At 52.8% G+C, this 22,494-nt stretch overlaps 1 protein-coding gene across 2 annotated transcripts in view; it reads right to left on the reverse strand.

The window, feature by feature from the left end:
* CCDC9B (coiled-coil domain containing 9B) overlaps positions 1 to 22,494 on the reverse strand; it is a 45,693-nt gene that overhangs the window by 17,595 nt on the left and 5,604 nt on the right. Inside the window, exons 3-8 of one of the 2 annotated variants that reach the window (XM_062623323.1) lie at positions 21,685 to 21,789; positions 20,925 to 20,987; positions 20,369 to 20,533; positions 11,617 to 11,766; positions 3,302 to 3,376; positions 120 to 304 (exon numbers count right to left, since the gene is read on the reverse strand). In XM_062623323.1, the coding sequence (XP_062479307.1) occupies positions 120 to 304; positions 3,302 to 3,376; positions 11,617 to 11,766; positions 20,369 to 20,533; positions 20,925 to 20,987; positions 21,685 to 21,789 (743 nt within the window). The remainder of the gene's footprint in view (positions 1 to 119; positions 305 to 3,301; positions 3,377 to 11,616; positions 11,767 to 20,368; positions 20,534 to 20,924; positions 20,988 to 21,684; positions 21,790 to 22,494) is intronic. The other variant, XM_062623322.1, reaches the window with a different exon arrangement.

The raw sequence follows: 22,494 nt of genomic DNA on the forward strand, positions 1-22,494 counted from the left end.
GAAGAGCAGTGTGGATTGGGTCAGGGAGAGGCACGTGCAGCTCATCGCTGCACTCGAGCTCATCACGGGCTGCAGGTGGCCTGCTGCAGACAAAGCACCTGGGACAGAGGAGGACCTACATGTGCTCTGACTTCTCCACATCCCAAGCCCGTCGCCACTCGCCCTTCGCGTTCTTGTGCCGTGCCACTCGCTCCAGGTCAATCTGATCCCGCTCCCGCTTCCAGCGCAGGTACTCTGAGCGCTCCCGTCCTGTCAGGGGGAAACTCGGGTCTCCAGGGCTCTTCGGGACTGACTTCCCACCATCCTAACACAGGGGAGAGAGCTTCTCGTTAACAACAATGTCCGAAGGAGCTGCATTCAGGGCGCTTTGTGCTGCCGCCACCAGAGATGCTCAGCAACGCTTGGAAGGGGTTGGAGCAAGGTCAGCTTCTCTCTCTGAAGTGATGTGCACACACACAGTGCTTTACCCACAGGCTCAACACACTGGTCCCAGCGCTGGGTGACTTTACAGGGAGGAAAAGGGAGGCAGAAGAGGTTACAAAGCTTGGATGGAGTCCTGTTCTAAATCCATGCTTAGATCAGAACAAGCCACGCCACCATTCCCTCCCAGGGATGTTCCACAATGAGAATCCGTGGCAGTGGATTCCTGAAAAGTTGTCCCACTTCACCCAGACTACACAAAGAGTGCTTCATTTCAAAGCATTCAAATTGCTTCCACCTAAACCCTTGTATTTTGCCACCTGGATACACTCCTGTTGCCTTAATGAGACGGGGCTTCGCTGCTGTTTCCCCCACCTGAACCACAACGGTTCTTTGGCTCTCACTGCACCAAACCTCCTGACCTGGGAGGCAGATGCCAGAAGATGCTGGTTTTCATTCTAGATATTCAATACCCAATCCCAAACTTTGAAAACACGTTTTAATTCCATGCGCAAGTGGCCACAGGATTGATTCACCCCATCTGTACTTACAGTCACTTTAACTGCAGGCACAGTGGCTGTGACCTGCTGTGCTCCTGCTCACCTGAGGGTTTTCAGACCAAATGGTCTCAGGTTTTCCTGGAAGAGGCACTTTGCTAAGGTTTGCTTATGGCACATAGCTCCTGGAGTGCCTGCAACGCCTCCCAGCCGAGTCTGAGAGGTTGAACTCTCATAGAAGATGCTGATTAGCCCCCTACTTGAACACTTTGGTACACAAAGTTATGCCTTTGAAAGCCTTCATGCTCGTAAGGTCCTGAAGGAAGACAGCGTTCTGTGGCCACCAGGCATCCTTCAGAGGGGCAGTCATGAGGCTGGTGCCAACCCTGCATCCAGGGGATGCGGTACTGTGATGACCAGGAGCATCCTCCTCAGAGCAAAGGGTCTCTTTGCCTTCACTGCCTTCAGCCTCTTGGTTTAGCACTCCTCCTCATGACACACTAGTTAACTGCTGCCACTGTTCAAAACCTTAAAGCTTAATGAGGAGATAGTTCCGAGCTGATGGAGCCTGGAGGGGCTGGGGGCAGCCCCGCTGTCAGATGAATGGCCGTGGTGGAAGCAGGAGCCAAGTGACCACGGTGTGCTGTCAAGCAACACTGTGCAGCAAACAGCTTAGTGCAGAGCTGGGTCCTGGGGTGCTAATTACCAGCAGCTAATTCATCACTTCCTACACGTGCCTTTCCCTCACCCCTTCCCAAACAGGGATTAACTCCTCCGTGTGGCAGCACGGATAAAAGCAGAGCAGGGAGGAAGGAGGGACTGAAAGCCCTGTTACCAAGGAGACCCACCCGCGTGGGCTGGAGATGGGGTGGCAGTAATTGCTCCTCCATTCATTAGCTGGCAGGAGCTGGGGACCTGAACTGCATCCCCAGGGAGGGGGGGATGAGGTCTGCAGAAAGGCAAAACACACTGGGGCAAAGCCAGGGCAAGCACTGCTCCCTGGGCTGGGGCACAGGCCCAGAGATGCTCCTCCCCACAGCTTCCAGCCCCATGGTATGGTAAGACACATGTCCTACCGTGATGGATCCTGATGTACCCAAAAAGGAGAACCATGCAGAGCTGAGCATCACACAGCAGGGTTCAACCTCTAGAAGGTGGAGGATGAGGAAGGTGTCCTGAGCCATTATCTGGACCCTTAGCAAAGGTGAAACCAAAAGCAAAGGAAAGGCTGAGCCTGATGCCCCTGCTCACTCATGGGTAGATGCAGAGCTGGCTGTGCAGAGCAGGGGGAGCTGGTCCCTGCCTGGGGCTCCCCTTACCTGCAGCATAGCTGCGTTTAGCTGGACCACAAGGCTCTTGTGCTCCCCTTTTTTCTGCTCAAGGGGATCTCAGCTGGAATTAATGTTTAAGAGCCCATCTGTGTCCTCCTAATGAAGCACACTGAGGTGGGGCTATTCAATTTGTGCTCCATTAATTAAAGCATCTGCAGGCTCAGGGGAGCCAGACGTCCTCCAGAGTTTGCATTCAACAGTGAGAGGGAAGGTCTGTGCTTTAATTTACCTCCATCCCACCCAGCTTCTGCAGAAATGAGGGGCTGTAGTTCAACAGCCTGAGCCTTTCAACACACAAGCAAATGGTTCTGGGAGAGAAACCAGCTTGGGCTGTGCTGCCACATGGGTGAGCTCCTTACCCTTTGTTAACAGCCCTGCTGCTGTGCTGGGGAATTAAGCAGCCATGACAAGGTGTGAAGGGCAGGTTCCCTGTCACCTCTTTCCAGTGCTGACTGCTTCATAGAATCATAAAATCCCAGAGTGGTTTGGGTTGGAAGGGGCCTGGAAGCTCCTCCAGCTCCAACCCCTGCCACGGGCAGGGACCCCTTCCACTGGAGCAGCTTGCTCCAAGCCCCTGTGTCCAACCTGGCCTTGAGCACTGCCAGGGATGGGGCAGCCACAGCTTCTCTGGGCACCCTGTGCCAGCGCCTCAGCACCCTCCCAGGGAAGAGCTTCTGCCTAAGAGCTCAGCTCAGTCTCCCCTCGGGAGGTTCAAGCCATTCCCCTTGGCCTGTCCCTACAGGCCCTTGTCCAAAGCCCCTCTCCAGGTTGCCTGCAGCCCCTTTAGGCACTGGAGCTGCTCTCAGGTCTCCCCTTAAGGAGCCTTCTCTTCTCCAGGCTGCCCCAGCCCAGCTCTCTCAGCCTGGCTCCAGGTGTGTTATCTGCTCAGCAAAGCTTTGGGTGATGAGAGCGCTGAACAGTGGGCACCACATCAGAGCACATGACTGCTTCCTTTAGGGCTGAGGCAGCAATTACTGTTTGGGATGTGCATCCTACTGGTTTTCTCTTCCAAAACAAGGATTCCCCCCCAAAGGGACACAGGACCACACTCACCTTCTGTCTATGCTCACTTTCTGGGCCCCTGTCACTGTCTGATCTCCTCTTCTCTGCTGTTCTCCTCTCTTCTGCCTGCAAGAGCACAGACACAGGGATTACATCAAGTATTAAGCAAGGCCGCCTGGCAGAGGTGTCAGTGCCTGAGCCTGTGCCCACCAGAACATGTAAGAGCTGCCCTGAAAAGGTCAGAAAAAGAGGGAAGATTGGTTTCTGGCCAACACGGTAAAGACTTCTGTCCCTGTCAAACGTGATGCTCTTCCACTGAGGTCCATCCCTGCTTCCTCAGGGTTTAGCCATGCTGCAGGTTCTGCTCTGCTGTTCACAGGCCCCAGCCTGGCAGGTGAAAATCAGCTCCTTTGCCTTAATGAACTGCAGACACTGAACAGGAGGCAGGGCACAGCCCGGCAGTTCTCTGCCCCTGTGTGGGACTGATCATACAGCCACAGCCATGCTGGGACCACAGGGGTCTTAGCAGAACAGTCTGCAGAGCATGAATGCCTTTAAGAAAGGCTTTGTGCCCGGGCTAGGTAAGGCTGTTGGGTGCCACCAGGGGGGCTGCTTGTGGGCAGAAGAGGGCAGGGTACCAGCAGGTCCCTGATGCTGCTGAGCCCCCCAGGCAGGGGCTGGTGTGTGCTGGGGGCTCTGCTCTGGGGGCTGTGTCAGCCTCACACTAACACTGCCACAGCGAGAGGCTCCGGGGTGCTGCAGCCCAGCAGAGCCCCAGGTTCCCCTCCCTGTGAGCTGCGGGGTGGGGGGGGCTGAGGTCACCACGGTGCCATTCTGCAGTGCCAAGCAAAACTGAAACACAAAGAGGAAACAGAGCACAGAGTCCCAGCTCAGCGCTTCCAGAAAGCAGTGGTGCAGGGAGGGCCAGCCCGGGCTGGAACACGACTTTTATCCCAGGCCTTTGTCAGCCCCAGGTTGAGCCCAGCATTACAGGGCTGGGTGTGGGGAGCTCAAGGGGGGACCTGATGGCTGCCTCCAAGTGCCTGCCAGGAGGATGGAGCCAGGAGGAACAAGGGATGGGACAAGAGGAAACGGCCTCAAGCTGCCCCAGGGCAGGTTTAGATGGAGCTGAGGAACAATTCCTGCCCCAGAGGGTGCTCAGGCATTGGAACAGGCTGCCCAGGGCAGGGCTGCAGGCACCGGCCCTGCAAGTGCTCACACACTGTGGAGATGAGGCCTCAGTGCCATGGGTTAGGGTGGAACTGGCAGTGCTGGGGTAAGGGTTGGGCTGGATGAGCTTGAAGGGCTTTTCCAGCCTGGTTGATTCTGTGATTCTATGAACCTCAGGATTCCAGCCTCAATTCCTGCTGGCTCTGCCCAGCCTCCAAAGGCAGCTCATCCCACTGCAGCCCTTCCCACGTACCTGGTGGGACTGGCAGGGAGCAAGCTGGGGACAGTCTTTTGGGCATTGTCCACAGGTGCCAAGCCTGAGGCAGGTGGGAAGTGGGACCGCAGAGCCAGTGCTCATGGACATTGCACCCAGCGCATGACAGCTTCACTGGTCTGACTGGTGTGAAGCTTGTGTAAATAGAGCCTTGGAAACAATGAGGAAGGTGCCAGCTGTATTGTCCTAGGAGTCCTCAGTGAACTTCCAGTGCCTAAAGGGGCTGCAGGCAACCTGGAGAGGGGTTTTGGACAAGGGCCTGGAGGGCCAGGCCAAAGGGAACTGCTTGAACCTGCCTGAGGGGAGACTGAGCTGAGCTCTTAGGCAGAAGCTCTTCCCTGTGAGGGTGCTGAGGCGCTGGCACAGGGTGCCCAGAGAAGCTGTGGCTGCCCCATCCCTGGCAGTGCTCAAGGCCAGGTTGGACACAGGGGCTTGGAGCAAGCTGCTCCAGTGGAAGGGGTCCCTGCCCGTGGCAGGGGTTGGAGCTGGAGGAGCTTTCAGGTCCCTTCCAACACAAACCAGGCTGGGATTCTGTTTAGAGAGACTCAAAGAGCAGGAACCTGGGAACTTTGCTCATTGGAGGGGGCTGGCTGGGGAGCAGGGTGCAGATGGATGTTCAGTCCCTAAAGCAGCTGTAAAAGAAGCTCACAAATCAGGAAGAGTCCCTAGGAATCAGCTGCTGTGGAAGAGCTGGAGCCCCTCTGTCCCTGGAGCGCCTTGTGTGGGAGGAGCTCAGGAGGGAAGGAGCCCTGATTGCCTCGGGCATGCCAACGACAGCTCCTAATGAATGGGGAAACTGAGGCAGGGGGGTGCATGGGCGTGCTGATTGTTTCAGTTCAGCCTGCATACTTCTCATTCAAGCTCATGCGAAGCGTGATCAGCTGGGACTCTTCACGATGCCTGACTGTGGGAAGCGGGAAGCCGGAGCACTGCGCCAGGCTGTGAGTAACGGCGAGGGGAGCAGCGTGCGAGCCTCTGCCTGGCTGCAGCTCAGCTCCACTCCGCCTCTGCCTCTGCCAAGGAGCAGCAAAGAGCGAGCCTGCGCCCAGGAACGGGGCTGCGAGGAGCCCCAGCCCCCGTGTGTGCCTGCGTCCCGCTCCGGGCTGCCCCGTCCCGGGCACCAGCTCACGGGTGCACGCCACAAACCCCTCCGTCACGGGCACCCTGTGACTCTCCATCCTTTCACACCCGTCACTCCAAGCCAGGCGGCCTTTCCCCTTAGTCTGCTTCGTTTCTGCTTCTCAAAGGGCCTGGGGAGAAGAGAGAGGAGCAGAAACCCCTGTTCTTCCCTAGCAGGAATGCTGCTCTGCACTGGACGTGGTCTGCTCTGCTTTCATCCAATCAGCCAGGATGGAGAAGACCTTTAAGAGCACTAAATCCAAGCATCACATTTTGCACGGGCTCAGCAGCCGATCCTCACATTGGCTCCGCGCTGCCCCGGCGCTGCTGTCAGCCTCCCCTGGCACACCCAGGCCACGGGGAAGCAAAACATGTTTTTCCCCTCCTTCCTCCTCTCCGCCCCCCAGATGATGAAATCTGACAGTGGCATTGTCATGTCAGGGTTTAACTGCTCCTGCTCAGCGCGGAGGAGACGGGAGGAGGGAGCACAAACCCAAAGCAGGCAGAGTTATGTCTGTTTATCCTCAGATCTGGCCAAGGGTTTCTTGATTTCTCAGCCATGGAAGGGCTCTGGGTGGTGCAGAGCCTGCTCCTAACCAGGATGCAGGGATCCCAAATCCTTCCTGATGCTGGGTCTGTCTGACTTCCTGATACACCCCGCCCGTGTTAATGTGCAGTGGTGACAACGCTGATGCCATTACCCAGCCATCTTGAGGACTGTTTTAGACTAAGTCCAAACCAAAAGCATTATCAGGCTTTGACATCTTGGGGCTTCTTCACTATGTTCTTGTTTTAAGCATAAAGACCAAGAGATGTGCTGAATTAACCTTTTGGTACCCACTTCTCCAGGATGTGGCAGCACCAGAACTGGCATTTCTCCTGCAGGAGGAGACTGTTTTAAGAGCTTGGAGCTGGTTCTCCAGTGCTTGGGTCCCCCGCTGGGATCCACTGGGCAGGAGGTTTGAATCCGGACATCAGAGGGTATTGTTCCTATCTCTTTTGGAAACTCTGCCTCCTGATTGTGCTGCTGAAAGGCGCTGAAGCCTTTTCAGCCCCTTTTCTGCCCAACTTCCCCTCCCATCTGCAGTGTAAAAGCCACTGTTTCTCCAGCAATAGGTTTGCTTTCTCTCCTACACAAGCACAGGAGTCAGGCTCATCTGAAAGCTGCTTCTGTGTCTCTTGATTACAAAGAGTCATTTCTGATACAGCATCCTGGGAAACTCTGTTAATAAAAGGACAGTTTAAAAGCCCTGAAGCCCTATCAGCTGCCTGTTTAACAGATGATTTGTAACCTGCTAAGTAACCATTGTGCTCCACTGGTCCTGGGCTGCTGGCTCGCAGCTCTGATGCATCAGTGAGCCTGAAACGCTGCCAGGGCACGCAGTGGCTGGTAGGAAAACTGGTGCTAAACGTCAGGCATTACTGCTTGAAGAAAAAGCCCTGATGCAGACACAGGGGCAGCCAGGCAGAGGTGGGAAGAAAGGTCCCACATGGGGCACCTCCAAGCCAGCAGCAGCACCGGAGGCTGTGGAGTTGCATCAGGTTCCATGGTAGAAGATGAGCAGGGGGGTGCCACTGGAACATGCACTGCTCAGCATGCTCATAAATGGTCTGGAAAAGGAACAGGGAGATGACAGTTTGCCCACAATACTAAATCACCCAGGGCAGAGAAAGTTATTTGCCAGAAAAGAGCTGCAAAAGATGTCGACACTGAATGCCTGCATCATAAAATTACAGATGAAATTCAATATCATAGAATCAATACAAATAACACAAAATAACTCACATGGAGAAAAATGCTCCCTCTTACACACAGGTCCTGAACTGTGACTGATGCCCAGGAATGAAATTTGGGTGTTCTTGTGACTGTTCTCTGAAAACGTTAGCTCAGTGATATAGAAATAAAGCAAAGAAAGTGCAGAGTTGTTAGGAAAAGAACAGAGAACAAGCCAGAAACATTGTTCTGTCCCTGAGTACATCCACAGCTTGAATTCTTGTAGAGAATACAGTAAAAGCAACAAAGGGTAATGAGAGAGTGATCAGGAATACAGAACAAGCTCCTCACCAGCCATGTCTAAACAGGGTGAGTCTCAAAGTGGATGGAGATGAGAAATGGGTCTATAAAACCATCTGTGCTTTGGGGACATGAGCAGAGGATGATCCATGCACTGCTTCCCACGACACAGAAACACCCAGTGCAGTGTGCAGGTAACAAGTGTGAAGAGCAAGAAGGGATGGATGTTTCCACACAGGACACCACTTAACATTGCAGCTCCTGGCTGGGGATAAAGTTCAGGTGGACTCAGAACCAGAGAAAGATTAGAATTCAGGCAAGAAAAAGCTTGATGCTGGTTTTGGCGGGGGTGGTCCCTAACTTGGGTGGGTGTAGGAGGGGAGGGATGAGTGCTGGACCAACTCCTTCAAGGCCAGGTTGGACACAGGGGCTTGGAGCAAGCTGCTCTAGTGGAAGGTGTCCCTGCCCATGGCAGGGGTTGGAGTTGGAGGAGCTTTAAGGTCCCTTCCAAAACAACCCATTCCATGATTCCATGATTCTCTGGTTTTCCCTGATGCTGTGCTGCTGGCTGCTGCTGCAGACACTCAGTGTTAGGGCAAAACCCTGCTGTGATAACACGTTAGTGCCTGGCCCATGCTGGGAGGGACCCAGCTCTGCTGCAGTGCTGGGGTTGCTTGGGGCTGCAGAGCCACTGGACACAATTCCCTGTTTGCCAGCTGCTTCCCTGTTTGCCACTTCCCCTGGAGGGAGGCTGTGCTGAGCCACCCAGGACTGCTCACATGCCTGCTGTCACCACACACACTACAACCCTGCTTACGTGGCAGGGATCAACACCCAGGGCTGCCAGGGTTGGTGGATGCTGGGATCCCACCAGTGCTGCTGGGATTTGGCTTCTATTCCCCAAATGCTTTGCTGTCTTCAACTTCCCAGCTCAGCTCTGCAGGCTGAAGTCATTTAACAGAGGTTGTACAGAGTTTGGAATTACTAACTCTGATCTGCTCTTTGCAGTCTTCCAGCACCTCTTGGAGAAGCTCATTGCTCCGAGGCACAGCATGAGACAGACTTAGCATCACAGAATCAACCACACTGGAAAAGAGCTTTAAGCTCATCCAGTCCAACCATTGCCCAGCACTGCCAAGACCACCACTGACCCACGGCACTGAGGCCTTGTCTCCACAGTGTGAGCACTTGCAGGGCCAGTGCCTGCAGCCCTGCCCTGGGCAGCCTGTTCCAATGCCTGAGCACCCTCTGGGGCAGGAATTGTTCCTAACATCCAGTCTAAAAACCTGCCTGGTTTCCATTTTGCAAGCACTGTCACCATCAGCAGCACTGGTTTCAAACACTAACCCTTAGTGCACCTTAGGAGCAGCTAAGTGCCAGGATGGGCCAGACCAAACCTCCCTTGACTCAACCAGCCCAAGCTGGCATGAGGCTGTGATGCCAACGTGATCTGTCCCTTCAGGCCCCATCTGCTTCTGTCACTGATCCCGGGAAAAGGCTGGCCAAGTGCACATGGAAGAAAGTAGCTGGCAGAGGTGACTGTGGAATCCAAGCATGGAACTGCCTTACAGCCACATCCTGTTGCCTCACTGTAAGGTGCCTGCGTGCTGAGAGCTGGGTTTGGTCCTGGCTGCTGTAGCTCTTGTCTGAGGTTACATGCCTAAAGTGCCAATATGAAGATATCTTCATTAGCGAGGGATGGGACAGGGCCTAATCTGTCCAGGGAAATCACTGGGAACAAGGAAATCTGAGCTGAGCTCAATTTTGCTGTGCTAGCAAGAAGCACGATGCTATCTATCACTAAATGGGTGCTGCTGGCGATGTCAGTCCACGACTGCTGTTGAGCCAGGCTCTTTCCAGCCAGAAGACCAGAGGATCAAGCAAAACTAATCTTCCTGTTCAGTCTTAAGTAATGCTGAGGGTATATACTGCTCCTCAGTAGTGTCAGTCAATAGCTAGAGTTCTATGAAGTCTGTGGCTTTCCCGTGCTCTGACAGAGATCCTCCTCTTGTCCAGCCAAGGAACCAAATGACTACTACACAATCCTCTCTCCCTGTGGATGCCACACCAGCACCTAGCCTGCCGTTGCTAGAAGAGTGCCTTGGCTTCAGTCCTACCCTCTGCCAACTGCACAACTGGGTTTGGATGAAGGGAAGAAACAAGGGAAGGCTTTAACTGAACTCTGGTATCTGAGGAGAAGCAGCAGAGTTGCTTGTGTTGCTGGGGATTATCAGGATTACCTCCTAGCCCAAGCTGTGTGAAGGAGACCACCGTGGTTATGTACAATTGTATGCACAGGACAGGAGGGCTGACAGGGCACTCTTACATGGAGCTAATTGTATTCATTGGGAATCAACTTAAATGAATGAGCTCAAAAGAATGGTAGCACAGTGGGAGCTGGAAGTGGCAGGAGCAAGACCCAGGACACCAACCTCTGCTGAATGACCAACATCAAATGTGCCAGGCTTTAGGGACACCCTCTGTGCCAGCCTACAGGCTGAAGCATCAGCTCTTCAGAGGTTCAGGTACAAAGCTGTGGGTAGCTGTGGCTCTAAGCCAGTGCAGCTGTAGTCCTGCGCTCTCATACACACCCTCAATCTAACTGCTCTGGGATCAGTGGGAGCAAGGCATGGCCAAAACCACACACACGGACCCTCAGCTTTGCATTTCACATTCCATAATGAAAGCATACGAGAGATTACCTGTTCCAGGCTGTCCATGCACCTAAACCAGGGCACAGGATCTGAAGCCAAAACCTAGGCACTCCTGCTGCTGTCGCCTAGCACAGTCCCAGGCCTGATGGCCTCAGAGACAAGTATTTAAACAAGGCCAGCAAGGGCAGAAGTGGAGATGCTTGCTCTGCACATTACAGAATTACATCTGAGAGCCTCAAGGATGCTTAGACTGAAATAGGTGACATCTGCCCCATGAACCTCTGGAGAATGGTCACTAGTGGCTCAGTCAGGCAGCCTGCATGAGGTTTATGGCATTCAAAAAGCTGCTTGATAGCTATGAGAGAGTAGCACATGGGCTTTCAGAGCCTAGGTAAACCCTGGTGGGGAGGAGAAGCTAAGATTAATGTAGGCAGAGAGCAGATGGCTGGCTGCTGGCCCACAGAGGGTGCTGCATAGGTCTCCCAGCATTCCTGGGTGTGTTTGGCAGCCACACTAAGTGTTGTTTTCCTTCCTAGTCTTCGGTGACCCTGTTTGCTGCAGGCATTCTGGCTTATCTGTGCAAGCTCTCCAATAAAGTATCACATGCCTCCGTGTGTGTAAAGAGGAAGGTATTTGCAATGAAGTATTTGAAATATGCTTCAAAGATTAACAAAGTTCAGGCAGCTCAGCCTGCAGGTTATGGCCAGGCACAGCAGGGCTTGGGTCCAGAAGCAGATATTGCCCAGCCCTGTTAACTTTTAAGCTGTGCAGTGAGTGAAGAGAACAGTGCTCCTGACTCAATGTGCTATATGGCCCCAAAAAGAAGCTGGTGAGAGACAGGAGGTGAGATTCATGCCCCGTATCTGACAGTGCTGTCATCGAGCATCCCAAACAGCTATTACTTCTGGACTAGTGTGTTTAAGAGACTGGTAGCTCTAGCTAGGATCAGAGAGAAGGGAAAGGACTGTAGCCTTTCCTCTCTCACAGGGATATAAGCCAGGGAGTTTGATGGTGATAAGCTCCACCCTATTAATAGGCAGTGCCCTGTTGCTGGGCCAGCCCCTCCTCTGTCTCCAGAGCCCTTCTCACGGCAGCAGAACAAGCGGGTGACAGTGACACGATGCACTCCACTTACTTTTTCCTTGTTATCCATGGTGATGGCAATCTGCATCCTCCTGCCCCGCCGGAAAGCCACCAAATGGTCTGCCTCCTCTTCACTGGGGTCCGGCACTCTGCCGGCGCCGGGGAAGCACTCGGAGCGCTTCTCACTGACGATGCGCTTGCCCTGGGAAGGACGGGACGAGTTAAGGACAATCCCACCAGCCCTAACCATGCAGGGCCCTTCCCAGGAGAGAGCCCAGCCCCACAGAACAGGGACAGGGCCAGAGGGTCAGTCTTGCTGGCACCCTACTTTAAGGGATATGTCGTTTTACACAGACAGGTTTAGCTGAGCACAAGCTAGGTAGGGTGGGATTTATCCTGCTCAGGTGCTTTGCAGCTTGACCACTCACGGGTTTATTTTTGACAGGCAACCCATCTTATAGTTGTGTCTTGGAAACAAACGGGGAGTTGTCCTCTCACCAAACAACAGGTCCCAATACAGCGTGAGGCCTTGAGGGTGGAAGAGAAAGGCAATGCTGGGGCTCTCTCCATCCTTGCCCACAAAGCAGTTACTACCCTGAAGTGTATAACACTTGTTAATTTATCACCTTCAAAGCTATGATTTATTCAGTGGAATCGTGCAGATCTATGAACTCCTTGCACAAGGGCAGTTTCCCCCTTTCCTGTATTATTTCCAGCTGTCTGTATCAGTTCAGGGCTTTACTGCATGGATTTACATCTGGTTCTTATTGTGGGAATGATGTCTGGAGCTGGCTGAACTCCTGGCAGTGCCCGGAGCCATCACTCCCACAACATGAGCACATCTCCTGTACAAAAATACATACTTCTCCTCATGTCAAAGGATCATCTTTCAGTTCCATCATGTGCCTTTTTATTGCTGCCTTACAAGGAAATGAGCAACTTCATAAATCATCGCCATCTTTATCACTGATCTTTTCCTCCCTCTCCATCTGTGTGATTCCTCTGCTCCACTGTACCCGGGATGAACAAACCCCAGAAGCTTCCTCTCTAAAGGATGGTGTCTTCTCCTGGTTTCTTCCTTAGACTTCCACACCTCTGGAGCTTCGGTTTCAAAGGAGCTCAATACGCCCAGATAAACTTCAGTGAAACTTGGGAACTCTTTGTTGCTACGAACTTGCTTTCAAAACCAAACAGCACGCACTGACCTCTGGTTTGTGAGGAAGCCTTGCAAGCACCAGTGAATTGCCATGACGGATGACATCAAGATGGCTTGCATTAGCTTCATCTTCACTTGGCTCTGCCAGAAGTGCAGACGTGAGCGAGGAGGGAGCCTTGCTGCAGACAGCCTCCGTCAGCAAGGGCTTTTTTATGGCTTGTCCAGTCATCGAGCTTCCTAACACATGCTAAATGTGCTCAGGAGGTGCTGGAGCACCTCCAGCAGCAAACCTTCAGTCCCTTGTTTATTCTTCCCTCACATCTGTGTCATTCTGCTGTCTCAGCAGAGCCAGTTCTCCAGTTGGTCTGGTGCACGTGAGGGGAGGATGCTCTCCTGTGCTGCTGATGGCTCTGCCTGCCCGCACTGGGTGGACACGGTGGGAAGCCTTCACGCGTTCCCCAAGCACACAGAGCTCTGGGTTTAGGTTTCAGCTGCAGCTCCTGACAAGTTCTGCTGCCCTGAGTAGGAGCTTTGCAATTTCTGCTTTGCTTCAAGTAAGTGAAGCCACTTGTTCAAAGCAAGGATCTGCTGCCGATCTGTTCCACCCATTCTAGTACTTTCTGGGTTGTTCTCTATGTTTGTACCAATGCAGCCTCTTTGCCTGCTGCTGAGGACCAGCATCTGTGGGCCATCCCTAGAGACGTCAAGATCTTTTTCCTGAGAGCAAAATCTGATAGTCAAGAGACTAGGCAACCACTGAAATATAAAATGGCTTGGTTGGAAAGGACCTTAAGCTCCTCCAGCTCCAATCCCTTCCACGGGCAGGGACCCCTTCCACTGGAGCAGCTTGCTCCAAGCCCCTGTGTCCAACCTGGCCTTGAACACTGCCAGGGATGGGGCAGCCACAGCTTCTCTGGGCACCCTGTGCCAGCGCCTCAGCACTCTCACAAGCAAGAGTTTCTTCCTTGTATCTAACCTGAACTTTAAACTGAAACCCTGTTTCAGTTTGAACCCATCTCCCCTTGTCCTATCGCTGCAGTCCCTGATGAAGAGTCCCTGTCCAGCATCCTTGTAGCCCCCTTCAGACACTGGAAGCTGCTCTGAGGTCTCCAGAGTTCTCCTCTATGGAGTACAAGTGTCTTGGCACCTACCAGAGCCAGACATTTTGGTGTACTTTTACCTGCAGCCAGGATCTATGTCCTGGAAAAGTCCCCATACCTATAAGCTGTGTGAGCCGTTTTGAAGGTTTTAGCCTCTATCTGTTTAAAGAAGGATACGGTTTTATCAGAGTGGGCAAAACCAGAAAGTTCAAACCAGGATCTAAACTGCTCTGAAATCTGAGCTTTACTCCCCCTCCATGAACAGGGCATTCAATGCTGTCCTTAGTTACACATCCCATTGCAGCCATAACACTACAAGTGGTTGTGTTACTGCAGCTTAGTAGCGACTGCCTGATTACTAACCTCAGAGCTGAAGATGTGATGGTCAAAGGCAGCTTTGGCAGCAGTGCCCAGAAGACAGTGGATTTTAGGAGCCTGAGAGCAGGAATCCAGGCAAGCAGCAGCCTAGAGACCATGGCCTTCAGGAGAGCAGATGTCGAGCTGTTCAGGGAACTGGCAGGCAGGCTCCTGCAGGAAGCTGAGTGGAAGGGAAAAGGAGCCCAGGAGACCTGACTGATTTCCATGGACAAGGCAGAGGCACGTAAGGACGGACCTCCTGCTGTACAAGAACATGAGCAGGTGAGGAAAGAGGCCAGCTCGGCTGAGCAGGCTGCTCCTGGTTGAACTTCAGTGCAAAAAGGGAGGTGGGAAGGGACAGGCTCTCAAGAAAGATCATGGGAACAGGACCTGAGCGAGCAGGGATTGAGCTGGGAAAGCCAAAGCTCACCTGGAGTTGGAACAAGTGGGAGATGTGAAGGTCAGCAAGGACTCGTGTAGACACATCAGCAGCAAAGCAAGCTGTTGGCCTGCTGCTGAATGGGGTGGGCAACACAGTAGGACCAGGGCATGGAAAAGACTGGTCTATGGGCCTCCAAAGATGGCATTATGGGCCAACTTTGATTCAGTCTTCTGCTGGCAAGGTTTGCTCTGAACCTCCCAAGTCCCCAGCTTAGTGGCAGTCAGAACTGCTTCACTCAGCGCACTGGAAGATCCAGTTATGGACCATTTAAATCAAGAAGATGGGACTAGCTGGGCTGCACCCCTGTGCAAGGTGCAGATGAATGCAGGTAATGAGTTTGATCTGCAGGTGTGAATTTAGTGCTTTTGCCTGTTTTCTGCAGCTCTGGCTGTTATCTGAGTGGAACCAGGCAGTGCAGACCAGGATTAGGGATCACTCAGCCCTGAAGCTCACAGGCATTTAGGTCTTGGCTTTTAAGTGGCACCTGCTTCCAAATGACTGAATCACATCATGGCCAAAGGTGACATATTTCCACTGCCAGAACTAAGCAAACACAGGATGTTTTAAAACACAAGGAACGTCTCAAATCCTGCTCATGTTCTGCAATTCATCTGTTTTAGTCCTCAATTTCACTCAAATTGGAGACTGGAATTAGAATGACCAGCACAGGATTCCCGCTTGCAGTCAGAAACCAATGTGGTTTCTCTTTATGTCAGGGCAAATCCGAGTTAATGGATGTGGGTGGAAGAAAAATTGACCTTTTGAGTAGACTGTCCTGGTCTGGTATTTCAGACCACAGATGTGAAGCTGCAAATCTCTCCTGCCATCCCCTCCGGGTTCATGGGACAATGTCTGTGGCCACAAGAGTATCCTCTGCTCTCACTCCTGCTGTCAGTGATACTGAGCTGATGCAGTAGCTCACACATACAGCATTAACATAGTCACTTTAGGAAGTTGCTGTGCACCAGCACTAACAGCCCACAGAGGTGCTCCTCCTGTGATAAGCAAAGGGAAATGCAGTTTTATTTAACTCTTCCTTTAAAGACTAGGGCAATGGATCCCTCTTATAGAGCACCTTACAAGGTTACACTACTGGATCGTGTCTTCCAGATGTATGAACAAACACCTTCCATCACAAAGAAAAGGGAGTGAACACTGAAAGCTTGCCAGCTGCTCTGGAAACCTGAGCCTTCCCATTTCAGCTGCCTCCCAGAGCTGGAAAGGATGAAGCATTGTCTGTGCCTCACAATTCCCCTTTACAAGGAAAACTAAACTCTGCCTTGTGCTGAGGCGCTGGCACAGGGTGCCCAGAGAAGCTGTGGCTGCCCCATCCCTGGCAGTGTTCAAGGGCAGGTTGGACACAGGGGCTTGGAGCAAGCTGCTCCAGTGGAAGGGGTCCCTGCCCGTGGCAGGGGTTGGAGCTGGAGGAGCTTTGAGGTCCCTTCCAACCCAAACCGGGCTGGGATTCTATGATTATGTATGGAAGGCACGGAAGAGAAGGGCTTGCCAGTTTTTTGAGGCCCCCTACACATCCTGGGGCTGTGACCTAACCCCAGAACCACCAGTGCAGTCACAGCAGGGACAAGTACAGTCCCCCTAGTTTGGAACTGGTGTATGTAAGACTGCACCTCTCCGCCTTCTCTCCCACACCAGCCTCTCCTCTCCTAAAGCCCTGCTCCTCTCTCATGTCTTTTGGGAAGAAGGGCTCTATAGAGCAGTCTGGGCAACTGAACAAAGCAACCTGGAAAGCAGTCTTCCACCAAAGGATCTCTCTTTTCCCCAGCATCTGCCTCCCTCCAGCCCAGGAGGCTGCCACTGAGGAACTCCACAGCCCATGGAAGGTGCTGCTGTTGCCCCAGCATGCAAACACTCCCCAAGGACGGTGCTCTCCCACCGTCAGAGCAAAGCTTTTGGGAGTCACAGGAATGACTCAAGTCCTGCACAGGGCCCAGTCCTGTGTCACTGGGATGTACCTGAGGAAGAGCTGAGATCCACTGACACCCTCTGAAGGCAGATGGCCATGTTACACCTTGCAGAGTAGGCTCTTAACTGTGTGCTGTCCTGTCTCCCTGCTCTGTAGCATGATTCAGAGGCTGGTTCCACCTTTGGAAGCACTGAATTGCCTGAGTCTGAGTGATAGATACTCCAGTGCTGAAGTTATTATTCCCAGGAAATGTCTTTGCTCCAGAGATAACCCTGAGCTTCCTCAAGCATTCAAGGCAATACATCCTCCCTCCTTTAAGCCCTGAGCAGGCACATACAGGAATCCTAGGTTAGGTAATGAACTGGAGAACTGAGCTTGCTCTGCCCTAAACAGAGTACTCAATGTAGGTAATACAATACAGTTGTTTAATTGAGAAAGTAAGCCCAGTGATAGCTTAGCAAGGGAAAAGCAAGCTCCTAATCCATAGCTTTTGCATCAAACATCAATTCTAGCTGTTCCCTAGAGCTCTGCAGCGTTCAGGTGGTGATGCCCTCTCCTTTCCCCAGTAACATGGTCACAAACACCCCTTGCCAGGGTGAGTGTGTTTGAAGACAGCTTCACCACTTACAACCTGACACGGTCCTTCCTGAGGAGGGACATGGGTCCTGAGTGCAACAGCAAACCTGAAAACCAATGTAGCCAAACACACAGGCCCCTGTGCCCAAACACCATGAGCAGGGGGGAAGCCTCAAAGTAAACCACTGGATTTATGGGGTGGTGGCACCTTCCTTGGCCATTAGATGTTAAAAGTCACATTGGGAAGGTTGGCAGTGGGCAATGCCATTAAACCCTGCAGTTTACTGAGGAGATGGCAGGGAAGGCTCAGAGGCTGATACAGGAAATCAGAGCTGTGATAGAGGGACCTATAGGGGCTGGGGGACCACCAGCTTTTCTTTGTCATACCCTCTCTCCCTTGCTCCCACAGTACTAAGACATCACCCGAAGGCACAGTCTGCACAGTGTGCCAACACGTGTCTTCCTTCCCTTGTTTCTTAGTTTAACAGTACCAGTGATCTCCTAGACTGCTTGTCCCACATTGGGAATTCCTGGTCCTTGGTTCCCAGCTCCCAAAGCAAGGGATGTCAGATGAGGAAAGCTCCCATGCAGAGCCAACAAGAGCAGAGAGCAGAGCCCAAACAGCCACAACAGGGCCTGGCAGAGCCACCCTGTCCCCTCCGCAGGGCCTGTCCCAGCTCACTCCCTGCCTGCACGAGGACTGAGACTGGCACAAGCTCTGCAGCTACAGGCAAACAAAGCTACCCTGCTGCCTTGTAGCACTTCACGGGGGAACTACGTTGAGAAGTGCCCATCTTATGTCAGAGGCATGCTCCAGACTGCAAAGGTAGTGTCAGAAATACCTATCTGAGGAACAAAGGAAAGCTTCTGTCCAGTTTATGCAGTTTTCCACCTGCATTTCCTTTGGGGAGTCTCATTTACAAAGATTTGTGATGTTTAGGAATGAATGTAAAAGGTTTTCAGCACAGTCCAGCAACCCTTGCCATGGTCATAGGAAGGATGGTGATGGTCCATTCAGTCACCCCAGAATCACTAAGCAAGTGCCTCCAAGGACACATGGTGAAGCTCACTGGGATGCTGGAGCAAGCAACCTACCCCTGGTGCCTTAACAGGGCAGCAGCAACAAATAAGCTTGTGCTCCACATGATACCAAATATAATGTCCAAAATCCTACTCATTTTTCCCTCTCACCCATTACAGCCCCATGCTCCTCCTACTCATTCATGTTGAGAACTATATTTAAAGGTTCTGGACTGATGCCAACAGAACATTCACCACTAAATCAGTCTTCCTCTGTCATCAAGTGAGGCTGCTGGGCTGTGCTTTACACCAACACCCCCGGAGACCCTGGGGGGCTCCTAAGGCCTGTGAAAGGCTCTTAATGCAAAGTCACACATCCCATATAACAGGGAACTTAGGGGAGTTTCCACAGAGGTCTGTGTTGCCAGCATTAAAATCTCAGAGGTCTATGGAGTGGCCACGCTGACACAGAGGTTAAGGCAGCACAGTGCTTTGTGCTACCACAAATCCCCATCTAGGGCTTGGATTCTGAGCTAAAGATGCTGGAAGCAGCTGCAGGGGACACGGCCTGTCGGCAAGAGGCACTCACTCTGCACATGTCATTGCTTCAGAGAGAAGCCCACGCAGAGCTACAAAGCCAGGAGAGACCTTGGAGTATTTCACCGGCAGAGTTCAGTCTGTGATGAGGATGGGGAGGTTTCTGTGTACCCTCTGTTCTAGGAAAAGCAGAACGTTTCCCCTAGCATCAGGAGGTGGTTTGGCTGTGCTGGAATGAAATGGCATTAGAAGGGGATGTTCCTGCTACTGGTAATCTCTCTGGAACAAAGGAAATGAGAGGCTTCAGTCCCTTTCTCCTCAAAAACCATTCTGAGAGGTGCATTATTTCCTGGATGACTCAGTTCCTTCAAGGTAACACATCATGACTTCATAATGGCACAATCACTGCGGCCTATTTGTTCGTGGAAAGAAAAGGTAACTATGTCCTAGAGAGACAGCAATGAAAAGGCATTGGAGGCACAGCATCAGAGACATGTTTGCAAGCTGCTTCAGAGGGAGAAATTGTTCCCTGCCTCCTGTTTACAGCCAAGGCTCCAGCGCTCCTGCCCCAGGCAGCAGGAAGGGTGGGGTTTGCTTCAGGACCCTGGGGAATGTCTTTGGCTTGGCCTTCAGTTCAAACCCAGCCTCACTTTGTGCACAGAGCACGGTGCTGGGCCTCAAAGGGGACCCACAGGAGCACCATCTGCTGCCACCACTTCCTTTTCCCAGTGCTACTGTGACAGGAGCTGGTCTCATCCACTCCAGTGTCCCAGCAAGGCTTCCCTGAGTCCCATACAACTGCACCTGCACATGCAGATACCACGCTTCCAAAGAAGGTGGCACTTCTGATCCTTGCTCCTATTTATCCCTGTGGTTAAACTCACTGTGCCCAGGGAGAACAGGATCAGGGCCCTGAGATACACCCCAAGTGAAGCCCATGCAGGCCCATCCTTCCTGGGATGTGCTGCCAATACCAACTGCCAAAGGTCCATCAAACCCTTCCTGGCAAGTTAGTCCTGACATGCCAAAGCTGCCATTGGATCATTAATCCTACAGGCACAAATTCCACAGGGAACAGGGTAGTGCCCAGGATGTTCTGGGATTTAAGAAATGAGGCAGCATTTTCTATCCCCTTTGCCTTTTCACATAGTTTTTAATGAAATCTGCAAGGACTGGGTTGCATTTTCTGCCCATCACATTGGCAGCTGCCACAGATACTCCTGTCACTGGTTTTCCTCCTGTATTTAGGACTGTCTGGAATACATTAACAGGGAGAAACGATGCTGGTTTTATCACTGCTTCCCTGGGAATAGTAATGCAGCTAAGTCTGTCTGAGCTCCGCTTCCTCCCATCCCCTTTGCAGGCACAGCAACCCACTGGTGGCCCAGGAGGGCAATGAGTGGCTGATCTCTCTGAAAGGGAACTGGCCACACATGGCTGGAGGGAGCCACTGGGGAGGGTCAGCAAGGCCTGGAGGCTGACTCCTGAATCAGATACAGGGAGGGAAGTGTGTGACAACTCGAGATGGAGACTGAGGCTGTGCTGAAGGACTGAGGAGAGAAAGGGTTTATCCCCTTTGGAGATGTGGCACCAGGAGACATGCTGAGCAGCAAGCTCGAGTAAGAGGCAGAACAAAAGGTGCTTTGTAAGTCAAGAGGCTACAGCGTAAGAGGGATCCCGTTCCCTGCTCACCTTGGCTTTGTTGTCCATGGTGACAGCCAGCTGCATCCTCTTCCCCATCCTGAAGGTGAACATATGATCTGCTTCCTCCTCCTCCTCGTCTTCCTCACTGCCGATGCCGAACACAGGGCTCGTAGTGCAGGGGCTCACCCATTTCTCACTCACCACCCTTTTATCCTGGAAAGCGGAACCATTTCCATTAGGAAATCTAGACCCTTGGCTCAGTGATGGGATTCCCTTCCCCAGACACACCTGCACACACATGGGGAGCCCAGTTACAGCCAAGGCAGCCTTGCCCCGAGGAGGCTTCCCGCGCCTGGCACGGTGCCGTGACATTCCTTAGGGAACAAGGGGCTCCTTGTCTGCTAAGCACCAAAACCCACAGTTACTGTGGGTCTGCAAAATCCTTTGCACTTACAAATCTGACATTTCAGGCTAAAATGCCAGAGTCATAGGAAACAAATGTCATCCTCATCTCTTTCTGCAGCTGAGTTAGATCGGGAATGCCTAAGTCCTGATGGAGACGGCCTTGGAAGCCAAGGGGATGGCTCCTGAGGGTGCTGCTCACCATCGAGAGGGCTGGGCTATCTTGTCCATAGTGTTCAGTCTGGGTAATTGCATCTTTCAGGTCCTGTATGAGAGAAAAATGTGTGCAACAGTGCACCTCTGGAGAGAGGCAGGGGCTGGGCACGGCTGAGACACGAGCACTGTGCTCGCCTGGATCCAGGAACCAGGAATGCTGCGTGGAAGGAGGGTGGGCTGCCTCAGTGAGCTCCACTCTGGCCCTGGCAAAGGAGGTTAAAGCAGGAGTGTTGGGTGGTTTACTGGTTCACCAAGCCCCACGCTGCCAGGAGGGGTGGACAGGGCTGGTCAGACACAGGTTTGGCCCAGCTGGGAAGGAAGCCTGTGACCCACAGCCTTTGCCCCAGAGCAACCAAGAGCTGCTTGCTTTGCTCACCCACAAAGCCTGAGGAGCCCATGACCTTGCCCAGCCTACAAGCATTCCTAGAGGCATTCCTGACGCCTCCAGTGACACACATACACCTCATATGCTCTGCCTATGTATCTGCAGTGATGCTGACACCAGGGACCCGGCCAGGGCCTGTGCACACACTGGTTCATTCACCTGTGGATTCCATTGCTTGGCTGCAGGTGCCTGGGCATGGCTGGAAGCTAAAACCACCCTGATCACACACCTCTGCAGAGGTTTCCCATCCTCCTGCAAGGGTCTAGGAGCTATGTCCTGTGCCTGACAGAGCTTTGTGGTGGCTCCTTCAGAAACACTGCTGGAGTGAGAGCTGGCCCGTGGTGACAGAGGCAGCACTTACGTTGTGAGCTTTGGTGATGGTAATAGTGAGTCCATCCTGCTTGGGTCTCCTGGAGGTAACAGCCATTCCCTCCTGTTCAGCTCGCTTTTTGTCCTCTTCTATTTCCTGAAACACACATATACCCTTATCATCAGCCTGTACCAGCATGTCTGCAGGTGGTGTCCCTTTTCCTGCTCAGGATTACTCCTAAATGGCTCCACACCTCCACCTCTAAAAGGGAGTGGATCAACCTGTGTCCCATTTATGTGCCCTTGGAAGGGGCCACAGATAGCTATGACCTGCTTTACCTGTTCCTGTGCCACAGGTAAACCTCTTGTTGGCTCAGAGCATTCCCTATGGTCTCAGCACAGGGCACAGGGGTCCCTTCCTGACACACAGAGAAGATGATCAGTGTGGTATTCAGGACGCATTGGGAACAGGATCTGTGGAAGACTCCCCAGGCCTGCAGAAAGGGAGCGTGTGCACGGAAACCATGGTCCCTAGGCCAGCGTGGGGCCAGAGCATCATCTGTGGCCATGGGAAGGTGGCTGAGATCTGGCCATCTACACGCCAGCCTCTTCTAGAAGCCAAGTGCTAGTGGCAGTATTTCATACAGGAGTGAGAGTTCCTCTCCCCCAGCTGCTTGTGACATTCAACCAGAGCTTTCCACTGTGCACCAGTTTTTGCTGCCACCAGGGAAGGCCCAAAATGGCTCCAATGGTACCAAGGGAAATGCCTCCTAAGCAAGACCCAGCCCCAGCCCCACTCAGTCTCAGCCATGGCTCCAACACACAAAGTGTGCTCAGGGGCTTTGGGTTCTTTGCCAGACTC

Source organism: Pezoporus occidentalis, unplaced genomic scaffold (assembly GCF_034315485.1).
Source record: "Pezoporus occidentalis ecotype Australia unplaced genomic scaffold, CSIRO_AGI_Poc_V1 ctg250, whole genome shotgun sequence".
NCBI classification, from domain to species: domain Eukaryota; kingdom Metazoa; phylum Chordata; class Aves; order Psittaciformes; family Psittacidae; genus Pezoporus; species Pezoporus occidentalis.